This window comes from Coturnix japonica, chromosome 2 (genome assembly GCF_054131305.1).
Source record: "Coturnix japonica strain WE chromosome 2, WE-NBRP24, whole genome shotgun sequence".
Classification (NCBI taxonomy): Eukaryota; Metazoa; Chordata; class Aves; order Galliformes; family Phasianidae; genus Coturnix; species Coturnix japonica.
The window spans coordinates 111,015,696-111,032,658 of NC_140664.1; the positions used below are offsets into that span (position 1 = coordinate 111,015,696).

General features: G+C 41.4%; 1 protein-coding gene and 1 long non-coding RNA gene across 2 annotated transcripts; one reads left to right on the forward strand and one right to left on the reverse strand.

Moving 5' to 3' along the window:
• Positions 1-375: 375 nt before the first annotated feature.
• On the reverse strand, positions 376-15,109 carry GPNMB (glycoprotein nmb). The gene is given in 11 exon segments (NM_001323193.1): positions 376-1,232; positions 1,983-2,070; positions 3,960-4,165; positions 4,978-5,080; positions 5,760-5,882; positions 6,992-7,300; positions 7,774-7,932; positions 8,966-9,139; positions 10,109-10,252; positions 10,934-11,083; positions 14,959-15,109. Coding segments are annotated over 11 exon segments (1,680 nt in total). The 5' UTR covers positions 15,029-15,109; the 3' UTR covers positions 376-1,078.
• On the forward strand, positions 7,481-16,732 carry LOC107309212 (uncharacterized). The gene is made up of 2 exons (XR_001553117.3): positions 7,481-7,596; positions 16,520-16,732. It is a non-coding gene; the product is annotated as an uncharacterized LOC107309212 (long non-coding RNA).
• The last annotated feature ends 231 nt before the right edge of the window (positions 16,733-16,963 follow it).

Here is a 16,963-nt window from a genome sequence, read left to right on the forward strand (position 1 = left end):
GTGTTTTTACACAGAATTACAAAGAATTATCAAGGTTGGAAAAGACCTAGAAGATCATCTAGTCCAACCATCACCAATACTTCCCAGCTAAATCATATTCATCAACACCACATCCAGACGTTTCTTGAACACTCCCATGGTCGGTGACTCCACCACCTCCCTGGGCAGTGCATTCCAATGCCTGACCACCCTTTCCGAGATGTAATACTTCCTAATGTCCAGCCTGAATCTCCCCTGGCGCAGCTTAAAACCATTCCCTCTAGTTCTGTCATCGAGGGTTTCTTGTGGGTAGACACTGTTTTGGTCAGTGCTCAGACAACTCGCCAAGCTGCCTATTTGACTATTTGCAAGACAAACGAGAGCGCTCTTGACAATCATTGGATGGTTTATTTGTCAATACAGCAGTTGGATTCCCGTAGTATAAAACTAAAGGTGTACAAAATGGAAGTTGCAGTTGAAAAGGCAAAATCAAGTAATAAAACTAAAGTGACATAATATATAAAAAAGGATAGTGTGCGCCATGCTGTACTCTTGGGTGAAAGATAAAGAAAATAGTTATTGAAGTGTGCCTGAAAACTGGTTTGGGTATGAAAGCTTAAGAAGTCTCACAGCTCCTAAAATGTGCTCCAAACAAGGTGCTTTCTGCATGTAGCTTGTGTCACTGGCAGCCTGCATTACCCCGACTCTGTGCCTTGTGACTGTGGTGGAGCTCATCTCTCCCTGCCTCATGGTGAGGTGTTGGTGGGAGCCCTGTCCTGCCCTAAGCCGGGGCAACAAGTCAGCTTCAGGCTGGTGACAGGCCTCATAACTACTTAACCCAAAAGTAAGAAAACACAAGGCATGAGGGTTAGTTATTTAGAAAAGCATATCCTAGATCACAAGCAAGAACAGCAAGTGCTCAAAACTACCTTTGTTTCCTAAGAAGGACTATTTTGGTATTTCTAATTGCACCAAGCCTCCCAGAGCTACCAACCAATCTAGATGTGTTTTTACCTTACTCCTTTGTTTTTATAACAGCAACAAACAACCATCACAAGAAAGTCTTGTATATAATCTAAGTCAATGTTAAGCTGAAGGTTTAAACGATGCCTGGTTTGCTTTTCAACAGAGGATTTCTCTCAGTGCTCTTAGGGAAGAAAAAGGCTTTGAAGTTGCTGACATAGGCACTCAGTCCCTCCTGGTTCTCTGCTTGTCCTGCACTTCTCTCAATAGGTTTGTATTGTTTGTATCTCCTGCAAAGAACACATACAGTTAGGTGCAGAAAGACATTTGAACACAAAGGTCCACATTTAGCATGTGGTCAATACAAAAGAGAATCATATATTCATAACATCACTCCTTCCCCCTTCTATTAAAAGCAACAATTGACTGCCATAGTTAATTCGTAGTGGCTAAGGCCTGATTAGTGAGAAGGTTCTGTTGCTTAGAGTGCTCTGTGCTTCCTCCTCACCACTGCCTGCAAAGGCTGAGCATACTCTTAACTCAGGAGTCTCGGTGCAGTCTTAAAGTTTCATGAGAAACATCCACAAATCTGTGTTTCTTTTAAGCACTTTCTGCATGCCCAGTAGCCTTCTCCCAAAGAATCTGTCAGTTATTAAATGTATGTTGATGATTCATTCTCGATCACTACTTGTAGATGTAAAGCTAAATTAAATTTCTATTTGGTAGGTTTTACTGAACATCTAAATCACATCTTGCAGTTTGAGTTTCCTTATGTGCTGTTCCCAGATATTCTTTTATTACTGTTTATGAGTATGAGCATCAAATGGAGTTTTCTATTAAATTCAAATATTCACACATTTTCTGATGGCTTTATGGTTTAAGCCAGTAATCTCATTTTCTTGAATGTCTGCTAGAATGTTTGTGAATAACAGTAAAGAAGAAACAAAAATATAGCGGACACAAATTAAAGCTGTAGGTTGTGTGAGTTTAACGAATATTTTTGCCAGTTCCTTGAGCTGTTTTTAATCTTAGCAACTTACTTGTAAAGGACAAAAGCCCCAATGGCACCAAACACTGCCAGCAATCCAAGAAAGATGAAGACACCTTTTGTTGTCCCTGAGGATGATCCTAGAGTTCAGAAAGAAGCTTGATTAGAAGTTAGTCTTGTTTTAACAGTGAGATTGGCTTTCTCAAGAAAATACCATTTTAATCTGACTCTTCTAATGGCTGCAGTGCACTTCAAATACTGGAATGAAGTCTAAGCATTGGAAGTCAGTGACTTAGGCAGGAGGTTGTGCTTTCAGAGCCTGATCAGCTTAGTTCTGAGTGCCACCAGGCAGTGGGCTGGCTCTGCTGGCTTTGCATGTGCAATGCTCCAGAGACACGCTGTGGCTCCTCCAGCCATTGAGGGGCCCTTGCTGGCATCCCACAAGTCGGAGCTGATTTGCTCCCTGCCAATTGCAAAGGTAGGGGACTATTTACACTGAAATATGAGATGTCTCTTTGTAAGCTGTGCTGCAGGAATCAACTGTGGTTCGAGGGGTGATAGCCACAAGGGAAGGAAAAGGGAATAAAAATAGACTTTCTTAAATGTTGCTTGTTTCAGCTCCACATGTGAAGATGGCAAAGCTTGGCTGAGAGACTGATGAACCCAGCCTAGTTCCCTTTTCTGAGAGTGTAGGGATTTACGTTATTTTATTACTAAGGTTGATTGTTGGACTGGTTTGCAAAGCATACTGATAGGGCAGGTCTAAATCATAGGACTGCAGTTCATTCAGCAGCAGTTTGAGCAGGTTAAGAACTGGTGTTGCATGCAGTTCCTGCAGACCTAGATACAGTCCTGCCAAACTTCAGAGGCCAAATGTTTAGGTATGCTCAAGTACCAAATGATGGGATTTCCCCCTGAAATTTGTGCAAAATCATGGCACACTGAAAATGTTTGCAAACCTTAGATGAGCTCCTACAGAGGGTGATTCATAGCAGCAACCTCTCCTACATCCTATTTCTGCAATGATTATTGTGTAAAGGCCAAGAATACAAATGAGCTTTTCCTTCTGGAGGAAACCTGGGGAGACAGTCTTGTCAGGCTAAATTTAGCTGCTGTGAATACACTTTTGTAAAATCCTGCTTCATTTTTTTCCTGTTGGAGCTGAAATACATTTAGGTCAGGCACTGTGTCTTAGTCACCACGAACTGATTTAGGCACAGCTAATTTTACACCTAGATAGAATAAAAGCAGCCAGAATACTGTGTGTGGCAAGTGACTTCAAAGGGTCAGCTTCTTGGCTGATGCTAATTAAATACATCAGAAGAGTCACTAGGACATCTAGTGAGAGGTCGGGAGGGGAATGGGTTGAGAGCAGAGAGACAGCTTTATTGGTTAGGGTCCTTAGTGAGGCCAAGTTAATACCTGTTTCTGTCAAAGGCTGCTTGAATAATTGTGAGTGAGACACAGCGATACTCATCTGACCAAGGTAAACCCATTCTGATAACAGCCACCTGGGGCACACTTTGTCATCGGCGAATGACTCAGGCCTTTCCAGAACCTGGTTCATCTTGTGTAGAAATAGAAACTCAGTTAAGATCAATGAGCTACAAAAAGGGCACAGGGTGGCCTGCTCAGCTGTAGGCTTTGGTTCTCTCTCAAATGAGCCACATCCTTCCTTACCACCTGCTTTGTATCCATGTGTGCAGTAGGATGGATGGCATGTCCCTTACTTACTTTTCTGCCCAACAAAGTAGCAAAAATAACCTACAGCTAAAGAACATTTCATATTTTGTTACCGAAGGGTTTGTGTAATTGCTGTACTCTGTAGATTGTGCACATAAATCGAACCAAGTTCTAACATTTAAAATTCCCACAGGGAAGCAAATGTTTTTTATCTTTCTATGACCTCTCACACAAGATGGAACAATCTCAGCTGAGGCCTCCAGTCATGCTAAAACTCCCATGTACCTTTTTGTGTTCCCTCCTCAGCAGATATGTGACCACAGGGAGAAACTGCTCACAGACTCACCTCCATTTACAGAAATAAGTGCGCTGGCAAGGGCTTGGCTGGTGTCATCCCCCAAGGTGATATTTATACAGTACGTTCCAGGTTCATCAAAAGCTCTCCTTATGGTGAGTACGCATTCATCAGTGATGACCACGGGATCACATACCATGCCCTGAGACACCTGGCACGTGGGGTCAGAAACTGCTGTACAGACATCTGTAGGGAAACTGGGGTGGGAAGAGAGAATCCATTGCGTTGTTGAGTCTTGTTAGCCCCACTTACAGACACCTTGTGCTGATGCCCAGATTTATACTGATGCTTGTTTCCTGATCAATGATGCTAATAGTGATTATTAAGATGGTTTGTTTATATAACCTATATTTTATGCATTAAACATTTCATGGTCATCATAGGAAAAACCTGCCACAAATCAGCTCATGAAGTCTGTTGCCTTTAATATATATAATTATGAAAAGAATACAGACTCTTATGTGTAGTATCATGTGCTGAAAAACACTAACTTAAGAGAGGTAAATTGTTTTCCAGTTGTGCTGCCAAGACAATTTTTGTAGTTCTCATGCCTCTCAACTCAAATCCCCTTCCAGGAGCTAGGAATATTAGTGCAACATTTTTCTCTCCAAGAAGTTGCTTGGACACTCCCATTTACTCTAAGTGTCAAAAAATCATGGCTGAAAAGAGAGGGTTTCCTTCCAACTTCAGTAGGCTGCTTCCAATTTCACAATGAGTGCTGAAATCTTGTCTTTGCCAGGAAAATATAGAATTGCTTCTCCACAGTATCTAGTTCTCTTACTTTTAGTTCAGCTTGCCATTTGTTCTGTATCCTACAAGCCTGGCAGTAGCTTCTGTTGACATAATTTACAAATGAGACTTGCATTATCTTTAGTTCCAGTCAAGAAATAGAAACACTGCGGTGTTCCCAGCTTTTGTTCATTCAGCTGTGTCTAAGTGCAGACGGTGTTCCAGCACCTAATTATTTTTAAAGAGGGAAGGTGATTGACAATTTCATTTGTGTACTTACCTCCCTTGGCAGGTAACAACAAAGTCGACCAGTGGATTTTCAGCTTGGCTTTCTGTCATCTGGATGCTTGTCATCTGGATAATATTTACCTCAAGGATTCCCTCTGGAAGACGAAACAGATGTCAACGGTAGGACATGATGAGCTTGTGTGTACAGAACCTCAAGTGTTTGGCTGATGCTCAGGTCAGGTCTTGTTTGCCATAACCTTCTCCCTCCCTTAGTGCTCCTTTTGAAGGGTTTGAAAGCTGAGCAATGTTCCAGTACTTTCCCTATGAGAATGTGCCTTTCTGCTTCTCTTTATTTTTCTTTTATAGTTAGTTATTTCTTTCACAAAATCACTTCCACCTCCCATTAGCCACAACTTCTGTACATGCCAAGGCTAGCTCAACCTTATGTGACCCCTCCAGCCAGTGTGTTTCAGAACAGAAAAGAATGATAGAGCTTGTGTCCCCACCAGCTGTTTCAGAGCCCAAGTGCCTGGAAACCCATGTATAGCATGGGGACAACCATCAGCGGGTGTCCAGACAAAAGATCAGGGCTTGACTCAAACCAAGTTACCATAAACTTCACAACAGACCTGACCCGTCAGGGCATCTAAAGAGACCAAAGTTTGCCAGTTAACTATGTGTGCATTAATCTTTTTTAAGCTGTGTCCAAGAGGAGGATCTTGACTGTGGGACTCACGTATCTGATGAAACTTTGGCTAAATAAACATAATCTTTGCCAAATGTGTAGTCCACTATTAGCCTCATTCTGCTCCAGGTATTGACTCACATCCTTACCTACAATGGTGATACCAGCTGTGTAGTATCCATATCTGTAAATATGGCAGCCTCCATCAGGATTGTCTTCTGCCATCTCATTGGGAGCAGAAGGGTCTGAATTAGAAGATGCATCAGTCGTTACTGTTGGGTCGAGGAAAGAAAAGTAGATACACAGTTTTAGAATGAGTTCTGTGTAGAAGTATTCTGAGCATAACTATCTCGATAATATTCATTACATATGTCATTGATTATTTTGCTTTACAGCTATGCAGTAATGCATTTATCTGTGTGGGATCATTCTGAAAGAAAACACATGTGGTAAGCTGCTCTGTAGAACCCTAAAGTGGCCTGAATAGATTTTGCCAGTCCCCTGTCTGTATAATAGAGCTTTAAAATCCCCACATCAATTATAGAATATTTCCAAATGCCAATAAAAGCTTTAAAATGCTCTCTTTAAAAGCAAGTATTTTTCCATTGTTCTACATTAGAGCTAGTAGGGAAGTAGTGAAAATTCTCTGTTTTCTTTGCTTTTTAATTCTCACTTCATATTTCATTAAAACCACATTAAAATTATGAAATTTGAAAAATACAGCCAGTTTCACAATATAACACGGGTGGTGTTATGTAATTACCCAGGCTGAAACTGCAGGACTTTTGCAAACTTTTAAGTCCTTTGATATGATAAAAATGCTGACCATAATGACGATTATTCTGAAATATGGTTGTGCATAAATTTATAGTGGAAAAGCTGTTCTTGGCTCAATGAAATGTGGAAATCTCACATTTTGAAATATGAGTAAATTATTTTTCTAGTTCAATCCAATCTCATTTAATTTTGGTCGGATATTAATGTAGACCAGAAAGGAACTATCTCTGAAATACTTCTTCCTCACTTACATCTTCTTCCTCACTTATACTTCTTCCTCACTTTATATCTTACCTCAGAAGATGTCTCTTGAGTAGGCAAGACTACAATCACATCATCTGGTGTCGTAGAGGATATAAAAATAGATGTATATATGCTTGTGTCTACCTGAAGACCCCTTTAAGCTGCTGTTGTGGTGATAAATGGTTTTTTAAATATGTGTAAATGATGTCTATGTGTATATTGATTCTGTTTCTAAACCAATTTGTAGATGACTTGCATAGCTTCACAGAACTTCTTTGATGATACCAGAAGCTCTAAATGTATGTACTTAATAATTTAGAGTTTTAGAGTAGATCCTCACTGCTGATAGATAAACTCTTACCTGCTGGGGTGGGCAGTGATGGAGTGGGTGTTACTGGCTTGCAAGGCACAGGTATAATAGCTTGAACAGTTAAATTCAGGGTGAAGTTTCCTTGCAGAGCGAAGGTGTGAGATGTAGTGGCGCCGCTTTCTACAAATAAGCCACTTCCATCTCCAAAGTTCCACTTGTAGGAGATGGCGGAATCATTAAGGTAGTAACTGGGGTCATGGATTTTCACATCAAATGTGATTGGTGAGTCTTTGATAAAAATGGAGTCTGAGATGTTGCGGTCATGTTTCTGGGACATGCTCACAAGTATTGGAATTTTGTCTGCCAGGAAAAAAAAGAAAGAAAGAAAGAAAGAAAGTGAAGTGCACATGAGTGGCTCCAAACAACAAAGAGCTCCAAAGCTTCTGAACAACAAGACCCTGAATGTGAAATATTATCTTTAACATGGATTTCTAGTTAAATTCAGTTTACTGATCTTCCAAGTCAATGACAGTGGCAAACGGTTACCCAGAGAGGTATGGGAACAAGTAAGGAATCACAGACATCAGTGGAAAATTGCAATTCCTTCAGTAAATCCTTCTTCATCACATCAAGCAGAGGTGTCACAACTGAGACAGGTACAGACACTAATTGCATTATTCTAGGGAATTTGCTAGAGATTTCACATTTATATTAAAAACCTTTCTCAGGCTGGTGCGTTCTTTTCACACCAGATTATGTTTGTGGTGAATTCTTTCTTATAACTGAAACAAGTGCTCCCAGTATTTCACTGCAGTTTATTTCAGCACACTCACCTGTTACAACATAAGTGGTACTTGCTCTTGCAATGGGAACGTACGTTGAGTGCCCTCTCCTGTAAATGGATACTGCCATTATGTGTTTGCCGAGAGTGATATTTGCAGTGTTGACTGAAAAATTTGCTGAAGATCGTCCGATTGTTTGATAGTACTGACCTGAAACAGAACATGGCCTTGAAATATCTATTTTTTTGAGTCTAACAACAAGGAATTGTTTTACAGAACCTATATCTCTGTGACTCTTGGACTGCCTAGATCAAAACGTATAGTTCGGAATTGTCCTTCAGTTACCTGGCAGGTGTTTGGGGAGCACTTTTACAATGCATTTACTCCCTTTATTATTATTATTTTTTTCAAAGTTGTCAGAAAGATGTCCCAAATTTCACTGACTTTTAAGAGCATTTGCCAAGGCATTTACATCTTTGCAAAGAAACTACATGCTGTGGAGCTATTAGGATTATGTAGTGGATAGTGTTACCTCTTAGGCATTTTAAGTTTATCTTCAGTGTAGCAAAGAAGATATAATGCTTCATACCCCATAGCCCTTCATATACATTTGTTTGTTTGTCTTCCATTGAGGTAGGTAAATAATATCACCTTTATGTAAAATTAGGGACAATGTTATTCATGCTGAAGTTGATGATAATACTGATTTTCTCAAGCTAAATTAGGATTCTAAGATGTAGCATGTAGGCAGTGACAGAAATAGCCCAAGCATTGCATACTCAACAGCTGGAAATGCTGAAGATCAGCAGCTATGAATGGAACACTACTACATAGTCAATGACAGTTTTCGTCTTTTCCCCACAGTTAAGAATTGCTGTACCATCAAACTGATGTGAACATAGGCACCTCTGTGCTCTCTATAGAGTCTGAGAATCTGCAGTGGCAGTGGCTGGCCAGCAAATCATCTGACTGACCTCAGACCCTGTGTTTTCCTAGAAAGTTCTATTGAATACCACTGAGAGGAAATTAATTTTCTTCAGTGATAGTTCTGTAAAAGCAGACTTAAAGGAGATCTCCCGGTAATACACGATTTCCAAACCTAGCAGAAGATTAATAGAGCAACTGATGGCCTCTTTGAAAAGTGGGCAATGAATTATGGGTCCACATTCAAGAGATACTAGAAACAATCAGTGAACGTAAGCTTTGCAGCAGCAACCAAATTGAGGTACATTGCAGTACTAACCAACTGTATGAAACAGATAGACAAAGTTCCTTCTCCTCCAGCCAGGATAATGAGGGAAAGGTTTTCCATCTGGGAATACATTATGGCTGTGGTTGCTTGTACAGTTTTCCCAGCTGCAGTTGTCAATCCATTCAGTCCAGTTGTAGACATACTGATCCTGGGCAGCTGGAGAATCTAAGTGTAGAAACAGGACACATTCCTGGTCAAGTGAGAATCACACAGCAAGTGAGGAAACAGGAGGCAGACACCTCAGGTTGTGACAAAGTCATTGGCCTTAAACAACGGGGCACGTTGGGTTATTTTTGGGCTGACATTCAGTTTTTCCATGTGTGTGGGGCTTTGTTGTTGTTGTTTGTTTGTTTTTAATACAGGCACCAAATTTTTCTGGCTTAAAAAATGTACTGTGTCATGAGGCAGACACGATTTAAAGTTGCTTCTCCAAAAGCTGCTGACAGCTACATGGCATTGTAGTGTTTTGCTGGAGCCAGTGAAGCTTCCCCAGCATTTGGCAAGCAGAATTTAAGATTTTAAGTGGAAGCTTCAGCCATGGAAACACTGTGAAGAAATAACTTTGTTTTGTCAGAAAAGTTCTCTACAGCACCCATGAAGTGACTGATTGATTTTAAATTACTTGTTTTTCTACTTTATATATACGTATTTTTAATACTTATAGTGTGGGAATGTGAGGTTTATTCTTTCTTGGGAGTTAGTTTGTTAGGGAGTTATAGAATCCCTAACTGGAAAAACAAGTCAGTTTTATTAACCAACAGCTCTATCAGTTTTGAGGAGAACAGTGTGACTGTGTGATCATCTGAACCTGCACTCAGCCAGGGTCTGCAACATCGTGACTGAGCTGAAAAGCAGCAACAGTTTTGTTAGGAAGCCAAATTAAAGCCAATTGCAAGTATTTGGGGAAGCCAATTCTATAGCGAAGACAAGTCTCCTTAAATCAACTGGCCATTATATGTAGCAGATGCAGAATGCTAAAAGTAATGCAGCAAGTGAGGAAAGAAAATGGTGTGACAGATTAGACTGTAGTGTAGTTATCAGTTAAGAGCAACATGGCCATTGTTCATAGGGTGTTCTTCTAATGATTTCTACAATCTGCACTTTCACACCAGCAGGGAGATTGCCATGGCTTACCCGGGGTGCAGTTTCTCTGGTATATAATGTTGCCATCGTCATCTTCTTTCTGGCATTTGGGAAACTGGAGTGTCACGACAAAGGTCACATTGGATCCCACCAGTGCTGGGCTGTCAGTCACCAGTTTGGTTGTCACCTTTCCTCCTGTAAAAACCGAAAATGGTCTTCACTGCATTTATCAGAGCAGCAGCAACCTTCAACTGTGCACTATTTACATTGTAAGCACTTCCTTGGTTGCTCCTTTATATCCAAGGGGATTTGTACTCCTAAATCATTCAATGCCCCAGTTTAGAACAATAGGGATTCCCCCCAACATACCTTACTGATCTGTCATTCATTTCCTTCCTAGAGCTAAAAGGGATTTTTTACCTATGAGGTTGATATATTCCAAAAGAGAATATTTGTATTTCTCCCCCGTATTTACAACATGACTCAGCCTAGGAGACAATAAACAAGCTCTTCACAGAAGTTGTTAAACTGAAGGCCACAGCTCCCTACTGAGGTAGAAATTGAAGCTACGTGTCCTGTAGGGCAAGTTTCAAATAAAGCATTATCCCAGAGCCTTGGCCATCACTACATCATGGTGAGTATTCATGTCTGAGGCTGTGAGGTATGTGAAAGCAGTAACTGAAACTGCTCACTATTCTGCTTCTTCAGATGAGGTGCTGGTAATGGTACCATGGCAGACCATCCCTACTTTGCAGTGTTTGCAGCAGCTGTTCTGTGTTACATCTATGAAAAAGCACTGCAGCACCTGCACACACCAGTGAGGTGGGTTTTCTGTCCAGTTCCCTCTGTGTCCTGGAGCTGTGTGTGTACGATTACCTTTCCAGCAGTCCTTCCACCGAGGGTCGTTGTCTTCCCAGAAGGGATAAAGCTTTTCATTCCATTTGTTTTGATCACTAGACCAGCCCTGTATCTTCTTGTGGTTCGTGACAGGAGCAGTTCTTCCATTGCTCAGCACATCTTGAAACCCTGGATAGAAAAGGAAACACGCAGTGGGCTGGTGTCCCCCTCCCACCCTATAGAGGCACCACTCCTGTGCTGAACAGCCTTCCTGTTATGACTGTATTCTGATCCTCTTCACCAGTGGAAAGTTATACAACTTTATCGTTGCAGCTCTAGACACTTAAATCAAAAGGAATTTTGACTTGGTGATTCTTCTTCGGAGAGACGGCTGCTAGTTTGGGTGGGAGGGCTGGAGCCAAGTATAACAGAAGCTGGTGTTTGCAGGAGAGGAAAAGAAGAGCTGAATAGTAAATTCAGTGTGTTTACAGTGTAACAGCAAAAACACATTAGCTTCATGCCTATTACTTTTAAATGACTCATATTAAGTAATGTTAATAACCTCTTTCTTCTCATATTACTATAAATGAGGGACTCAGACTTTTCCCAGGCCTTCAAGGATCCCTCTCTGTTATGAAGTACTCGCATAATGCAAAGCAAAGTAAATATCCAAGTAACATGTAGGAACATGTCAAACACTGTAGGATACCATAAAAATATGTTCATAAGTAGATTCATCTGCAGAGTTCCATGAAAGCCTGGAGGCTCTGAACAACTCTGTCATCTTAATCAGGTAACTGCTGGGTGTGCCATTCTGCCCCAACATCAAGGGAGTCAGAATTTCTTCTGCTTTTCATGGCCTTATTTTAAAGTTAGCAGATACTGGATGCTTGTGAGATTTATACACAGGTGCAAGAAAAGGCTGGATGATTTCAGGGAAGATGCAGGAACCTATAAGAAGGGCAGGAATGTCTGCATGCTGTATCAAAATCAATTGTGTTGGAGTTTGTCCTGGTTTTGGAGAAGTTGCAGAGCAGGTGTAGCCACTCTAAGCCTGGTCTTGTGACTCCTCATTCTACTGCATGGAAGAGTCAGAGGGACAGCGCCACAGAATAGGCAGGAGCTGCCTCTCTCTTGGTGTTTTATCACCCCATGAGATGGCTGCTGGGCTGGGAGGGCATCCCTTGGCCAGTCCCATCTCAGTGGTCACCCCAAAGCAAACAGCTCTCTCCTTGGTCTCTTGAGGCTTAAGAACTGAAAGTCCAAGGAAAAGAGCAGAGTCTACAGATGTTATGAGACATATTCTCCTATACATTTTTGCCCTACAGGAACTCCTTGCAATCTTACTTAAATATCTTGAATCAAGACATCCCTGAAGATTCCAGATATTTAGATGTGAGCAAAGCAGAACATCATGACCTGTGTTTCCTCGTGGCTTGTATCACATGCTCTACTATGTTCAGTCTTTGTCAGAGTTGGGCAATATTGTCCTTCAGGAAAACAAGAGCAGATTAGAAACTATAAAAGCCATAAAAATTAAACAAAAGCTTTTTGTGCTTAATCACATGTTATGTCAAGAAATTAATGTCATCTTATTTGACAGTGAGTGATTATGATTTTTTCCCCCCACTTCCCCCCATTCTCTTTGATTTTATCTAAAAATTATATGATGAATAAAAATGTTTTGATTTTGTCCAATCAAAACATTTCAGTCATTTCTTTCCCAAACATTCAGTTCATCAAAATGAGCTGGAACAGTTCTAATTTAGTAAATGCTTTTAATTTTGAATAGCCATTTTTGAATTCAGAAGTCATTTTCCTGTCCAGCTTTAGTAATAACTGTGGTCACTGCTTCTAAATCACGAGCTCCTGAGGCATTTCTGTGCCTCCCCGTTGTGCTTTGTTTATTTCAATCAAATATGAAACATTTCACAAGCTTCAGGACAAGACAAAGACATTCTTAAGATGAGAAAATACTTCAGCACTAGTGCAGCTAACTCATGGAACTGAAGATTTTCCATTGCTGAACCTAAAGGAATGGAAAGCTTTAATGTATTTCTTCTGTAACAATGAAAAACACTCAAGCGCAGATGTTGGTCGTAACATGGAATTAGAGCAGTTTAGTTCAAAATAGATGGGATAATAACACGATCTGAGGAAGTGATTGCTGCAATGGTTTTGGTGAGGTTGTCATAAGGAAAAAGATCACACTCTGATGGATGTTCTTTCTCATTCTGGTTCTCATTTTGGTGAAAGATACAGAAAAGGCAACTTCAGCATTTCCTGTGCTAGTGTGCTAGCCATGGAAGAGAGAAAATCAGCTTTAGAACAGCAATAAAAGGATGGTGTAAGTAAAGAGCAGAATATAAGAAGGCTGATGTTATGGCCAAGCTAAGGAGAGTCTGAAGGGTGAATGGATGGTATAGGTACAAAAGCAGCATTTAGGGGAGATGAAGTGATGGCACGAAATATTTGTTGGCTTTTCATGCAGAACAGAAGAGCCTAAGAGTCTTCTGTGCTACAAACTTCACGATGATGGAGAATCTCTCTCAAAGTGAAGAAAAAAATAGAGCAAATCAACAAATAAAAAAGCTGGCTGGATCAGGTGGCTCAAAAGGTGTGGAAGCTGTTCAAGGGTGAAATAAATGAGCTGTTAACCGTAGCGTATAACATCTTGCTCAAAGCTGCTTCAGTGGCCGTGAAACAAAAGTTGGCAACTGTGCTGACAGTTTTTAAAACATTTCCAGGGAAGATTTAGAGGATTATAAAAGGCGTGATGCTCAAATTGGACAAGCTGGTAGAAACAGCAGCGGAGAACAGAGTTGTCAGAAACAGTGGATTAATATGATGTGCCGTAAAGGAGCGCATTCCTCACAGATACATTCAAGTTGTGCCAAGGGAGCTGGAGAGCAGGTGAACAAGGCTTACTGGGTTGTTACAGAACTGCTTGTGCAGAACAAGAGCCTCTAATCTACTATTGCAGCTCGAAAATGAGATCTTATATCTTTACGGTTTTGAATGTGGTGCCCTCGAATAGTTGGAAAAAAAAAAATAGGAGAAGGTTAAAGAGTAAAGATGAAAACATTGTTACAGCATTGTATAATTCCCCACGTGCTCATGTCTTGAATACTGCATGCTGCTCTGTTCTCTGCAGCACAAGCAGGGTATCGGAGAACTGAAAAATACAGAGAAAGGTGCCAAAGGGATGGAATTGTTTCCAGATGAGGAACAACCAAATAGCCCAGAGAGTGTGTGACAGGAGAATAGAAAAACAGAATCATGAGCAGCACAGAGGAAGAAGCATTTTTTCACTGTTTCTGAAAGTTCAGAGTTAAGCTGAATAAATGAAACCAGCAGCTGATAGGTTCTAAGCACAAAATACAGTTATTTCTTCATGTTAGGCACAGTTAAGCTGTGACATTTCTTGCTCAGTCAGAATTTACGTAGGTTACTACCAAAACTGGAGTGCACAAAGTGATGGAGGAGAAGTCCTGTTAAGAACAATGGTTCTACGTCTGACTGAGGAAGTTCTGATGCTGTACATCATCAGAGTCTGGGAAAGTACCCACGGTAAAGACAGGTACAAGGCTAGAGGTATGCTCAGCCTGACCTCAGTTACTAAGGCCTTCGGTTTCCCTCTTGCAGATTCTGGAACTTGACCCCCAATTCCCATTTTGGGTTGTTAGTGCTGAGCTCAGTGAGTCAGTAATACTGGAAGTCAAGCTGGGAATCTGGGAAGAAGCCAGAGACCAAGCCTGACCACCACGGCCAGAGGGTCTAATTCCTGGACTCCTCACATCCTGAAGCTCTGGGAGCCTCTCCCAGCCAAGCAGTCTACAAGAAATCCATCCTGCCTCCTCCTTTCTGGCTATACTTGAGCCAGAGAAATATGGTTAGAAATCTGAAAGGAGGAACCAAGGCTTAGTTCTGTATCTGCGGAGCACAGCAAACATCTCTTGGCATTTTTCTGCAGCTCGGTACTACCACTACACATCAGGGATCAAATAGGTTTTACAGCCCCATCTCAGGACAGAAGGGAGGAAAGGGGTGAGGGAGGCACTCACGCATGGCAGCAGCACACAGGACGGCTTCAGCCAGGAGCAGGAGCGCGAGGTGGCGGTGAGCCCCGCTCATGGTGCCAGGCTGTGCGATGGGCGCTGTGCACGGCGGGGCAGCAACTCCTTCAGCCTCCACTGAGAAGTGAGAGTGAAGTTTCTCCACTGCTCGGCTCTCCGATTAAATGAAGGGCCCCAGGACTCATCATGTGATGGAATTAAGCAGGGATGCATGATTTTGTCTTCAGCTCCTTTCAGCTCATGTGCTTATGACTCACTCCCTTTGCTTTCAGCATTCCCTGGGATCTCTGTGAGACCTGTTTAGAGCCACACCATTTACCTTGCAGGCATTTTTATATTGGTTCTGCGCTCTGATCAATTTTTATACCTAATTTGTTTTTAAATTAGGACCATTTACTTCCAGAAATCCAAATTAACTCTCGCCCAAGCCTGATTTGCTAGTGTTACTGCAATAGCTCATTGCATTTGATGAACCAGTCTCTACTTTTAACATGTTTCTCTTCCCACATGCTGAGCAACAACCATAAATGAAATGAAAACTGGCTGATTCTAGCACTTCCCCGGACTTGGCTCTTGATCAGAGTTGATCCTGAAGGCAAACATTATTTAAATATTCATTTAGTGGGTACATGCACGTACCTTACTATCACAGTTGTGTGATACGACACCTAGAGGTATGATCACTGACTGGGTTGTGATAGCCAGTCAATATCTGGGTCACGAGTTGATCTACACAATAACAAGCACTACAGTGTATTGTGTGGTGTATAGAGATGAAACACAAATAGATTTTACTGCCCAGTCTCGTAATGAAACATACGGACCTTAAGAGTGGTCTCAGCGATCCCAAGGTAGAGCACTGTCAGGGGAGACACTGGTTAACTAGAAATCAACAAGTTGAGCAACAGTAAACTACTTTTTATTTGGGTAGGGCAGGTGGAAGTCTGTAAGCCAAGGCACTGTAAACAGAATGAAGAGGGAAATTTACAGCTATGATAGTTTATTATTTTTAATTTGCTCTTGGTATCTTTCATTTTTTCTCATGTTTTCTCTGCACCCCTCAGCCCTCTACCTCACCATGTTCAGGGGGCTTACAGAAGCAGTAAGATGTGGCATTTGTGTGCGAAGCAGAACACAGGGAGAGGAGAGCTGGATGCCCTTCTTTTTTCTTGCCTTCCCAATAGCACCAAGAGAAGGATCCCAGGTTGTGTGAACAGCAAAGTGCATCTTGCATTTGCAGGTTCCATGCTTCAGCAGCCTCCTGTCTGCCAGGGAAAGGGGTGAAGGCAATAGCCTGAGGGATGCAAGGCCTGTTGGGACTAAGCCCTCATTATCTGGCAGAAAGGAGAGAGGAATAAATCAAAGTTAGAGCTGTGTCTGACTATGCAAAAAAAATCATATGATGGTAGCGTCCTCATGTGATTGTTGCTTTCTTGTTGTTACTAAATCAACTCTATTCCCAGTTGAAATGTTAGGGTTTGAAGCCACTCATGATTATTTTTGTAAACCATGTGGAACATTAGCTTTAATTGCACTCCTTTGTTTCCAGGTTGTTGATTCTTGAAGTGAAATGTGACCTTCAAAGACCGTGCTTTAGCATGGATGGCCTGATCCAAAGCCTGATGGAGAGAAAGGAGGTTTGAGTGCTGCTTCTCAATGGGGTTTTTGAGAACCCTCGGGGGAAAAACTGCTGACAACAAATGCCTAGTAATTAAAACCAAAAATTTATCAGCCTAAAAATAATAAAGTTGGCTAAGACAGAGATTTTTTGCCATGTTATTTGATACATGAAAATGTTACATAAATATTGTGACACTCTCAATAGGAGCCAGCTGGTGAAAATTACTGAACACGTTGTAAATAGGCTTCGGGGGCACTGAGGATCGGGTGTGTGGTTAGAGGAATCCAAAACCACCAGGGCTGGTGGTTCATCGCTAAATGGTGGCTGTGCCATGAGGATCTGGTCCTTCACATTCTCCTTCCTCAGCTTTTG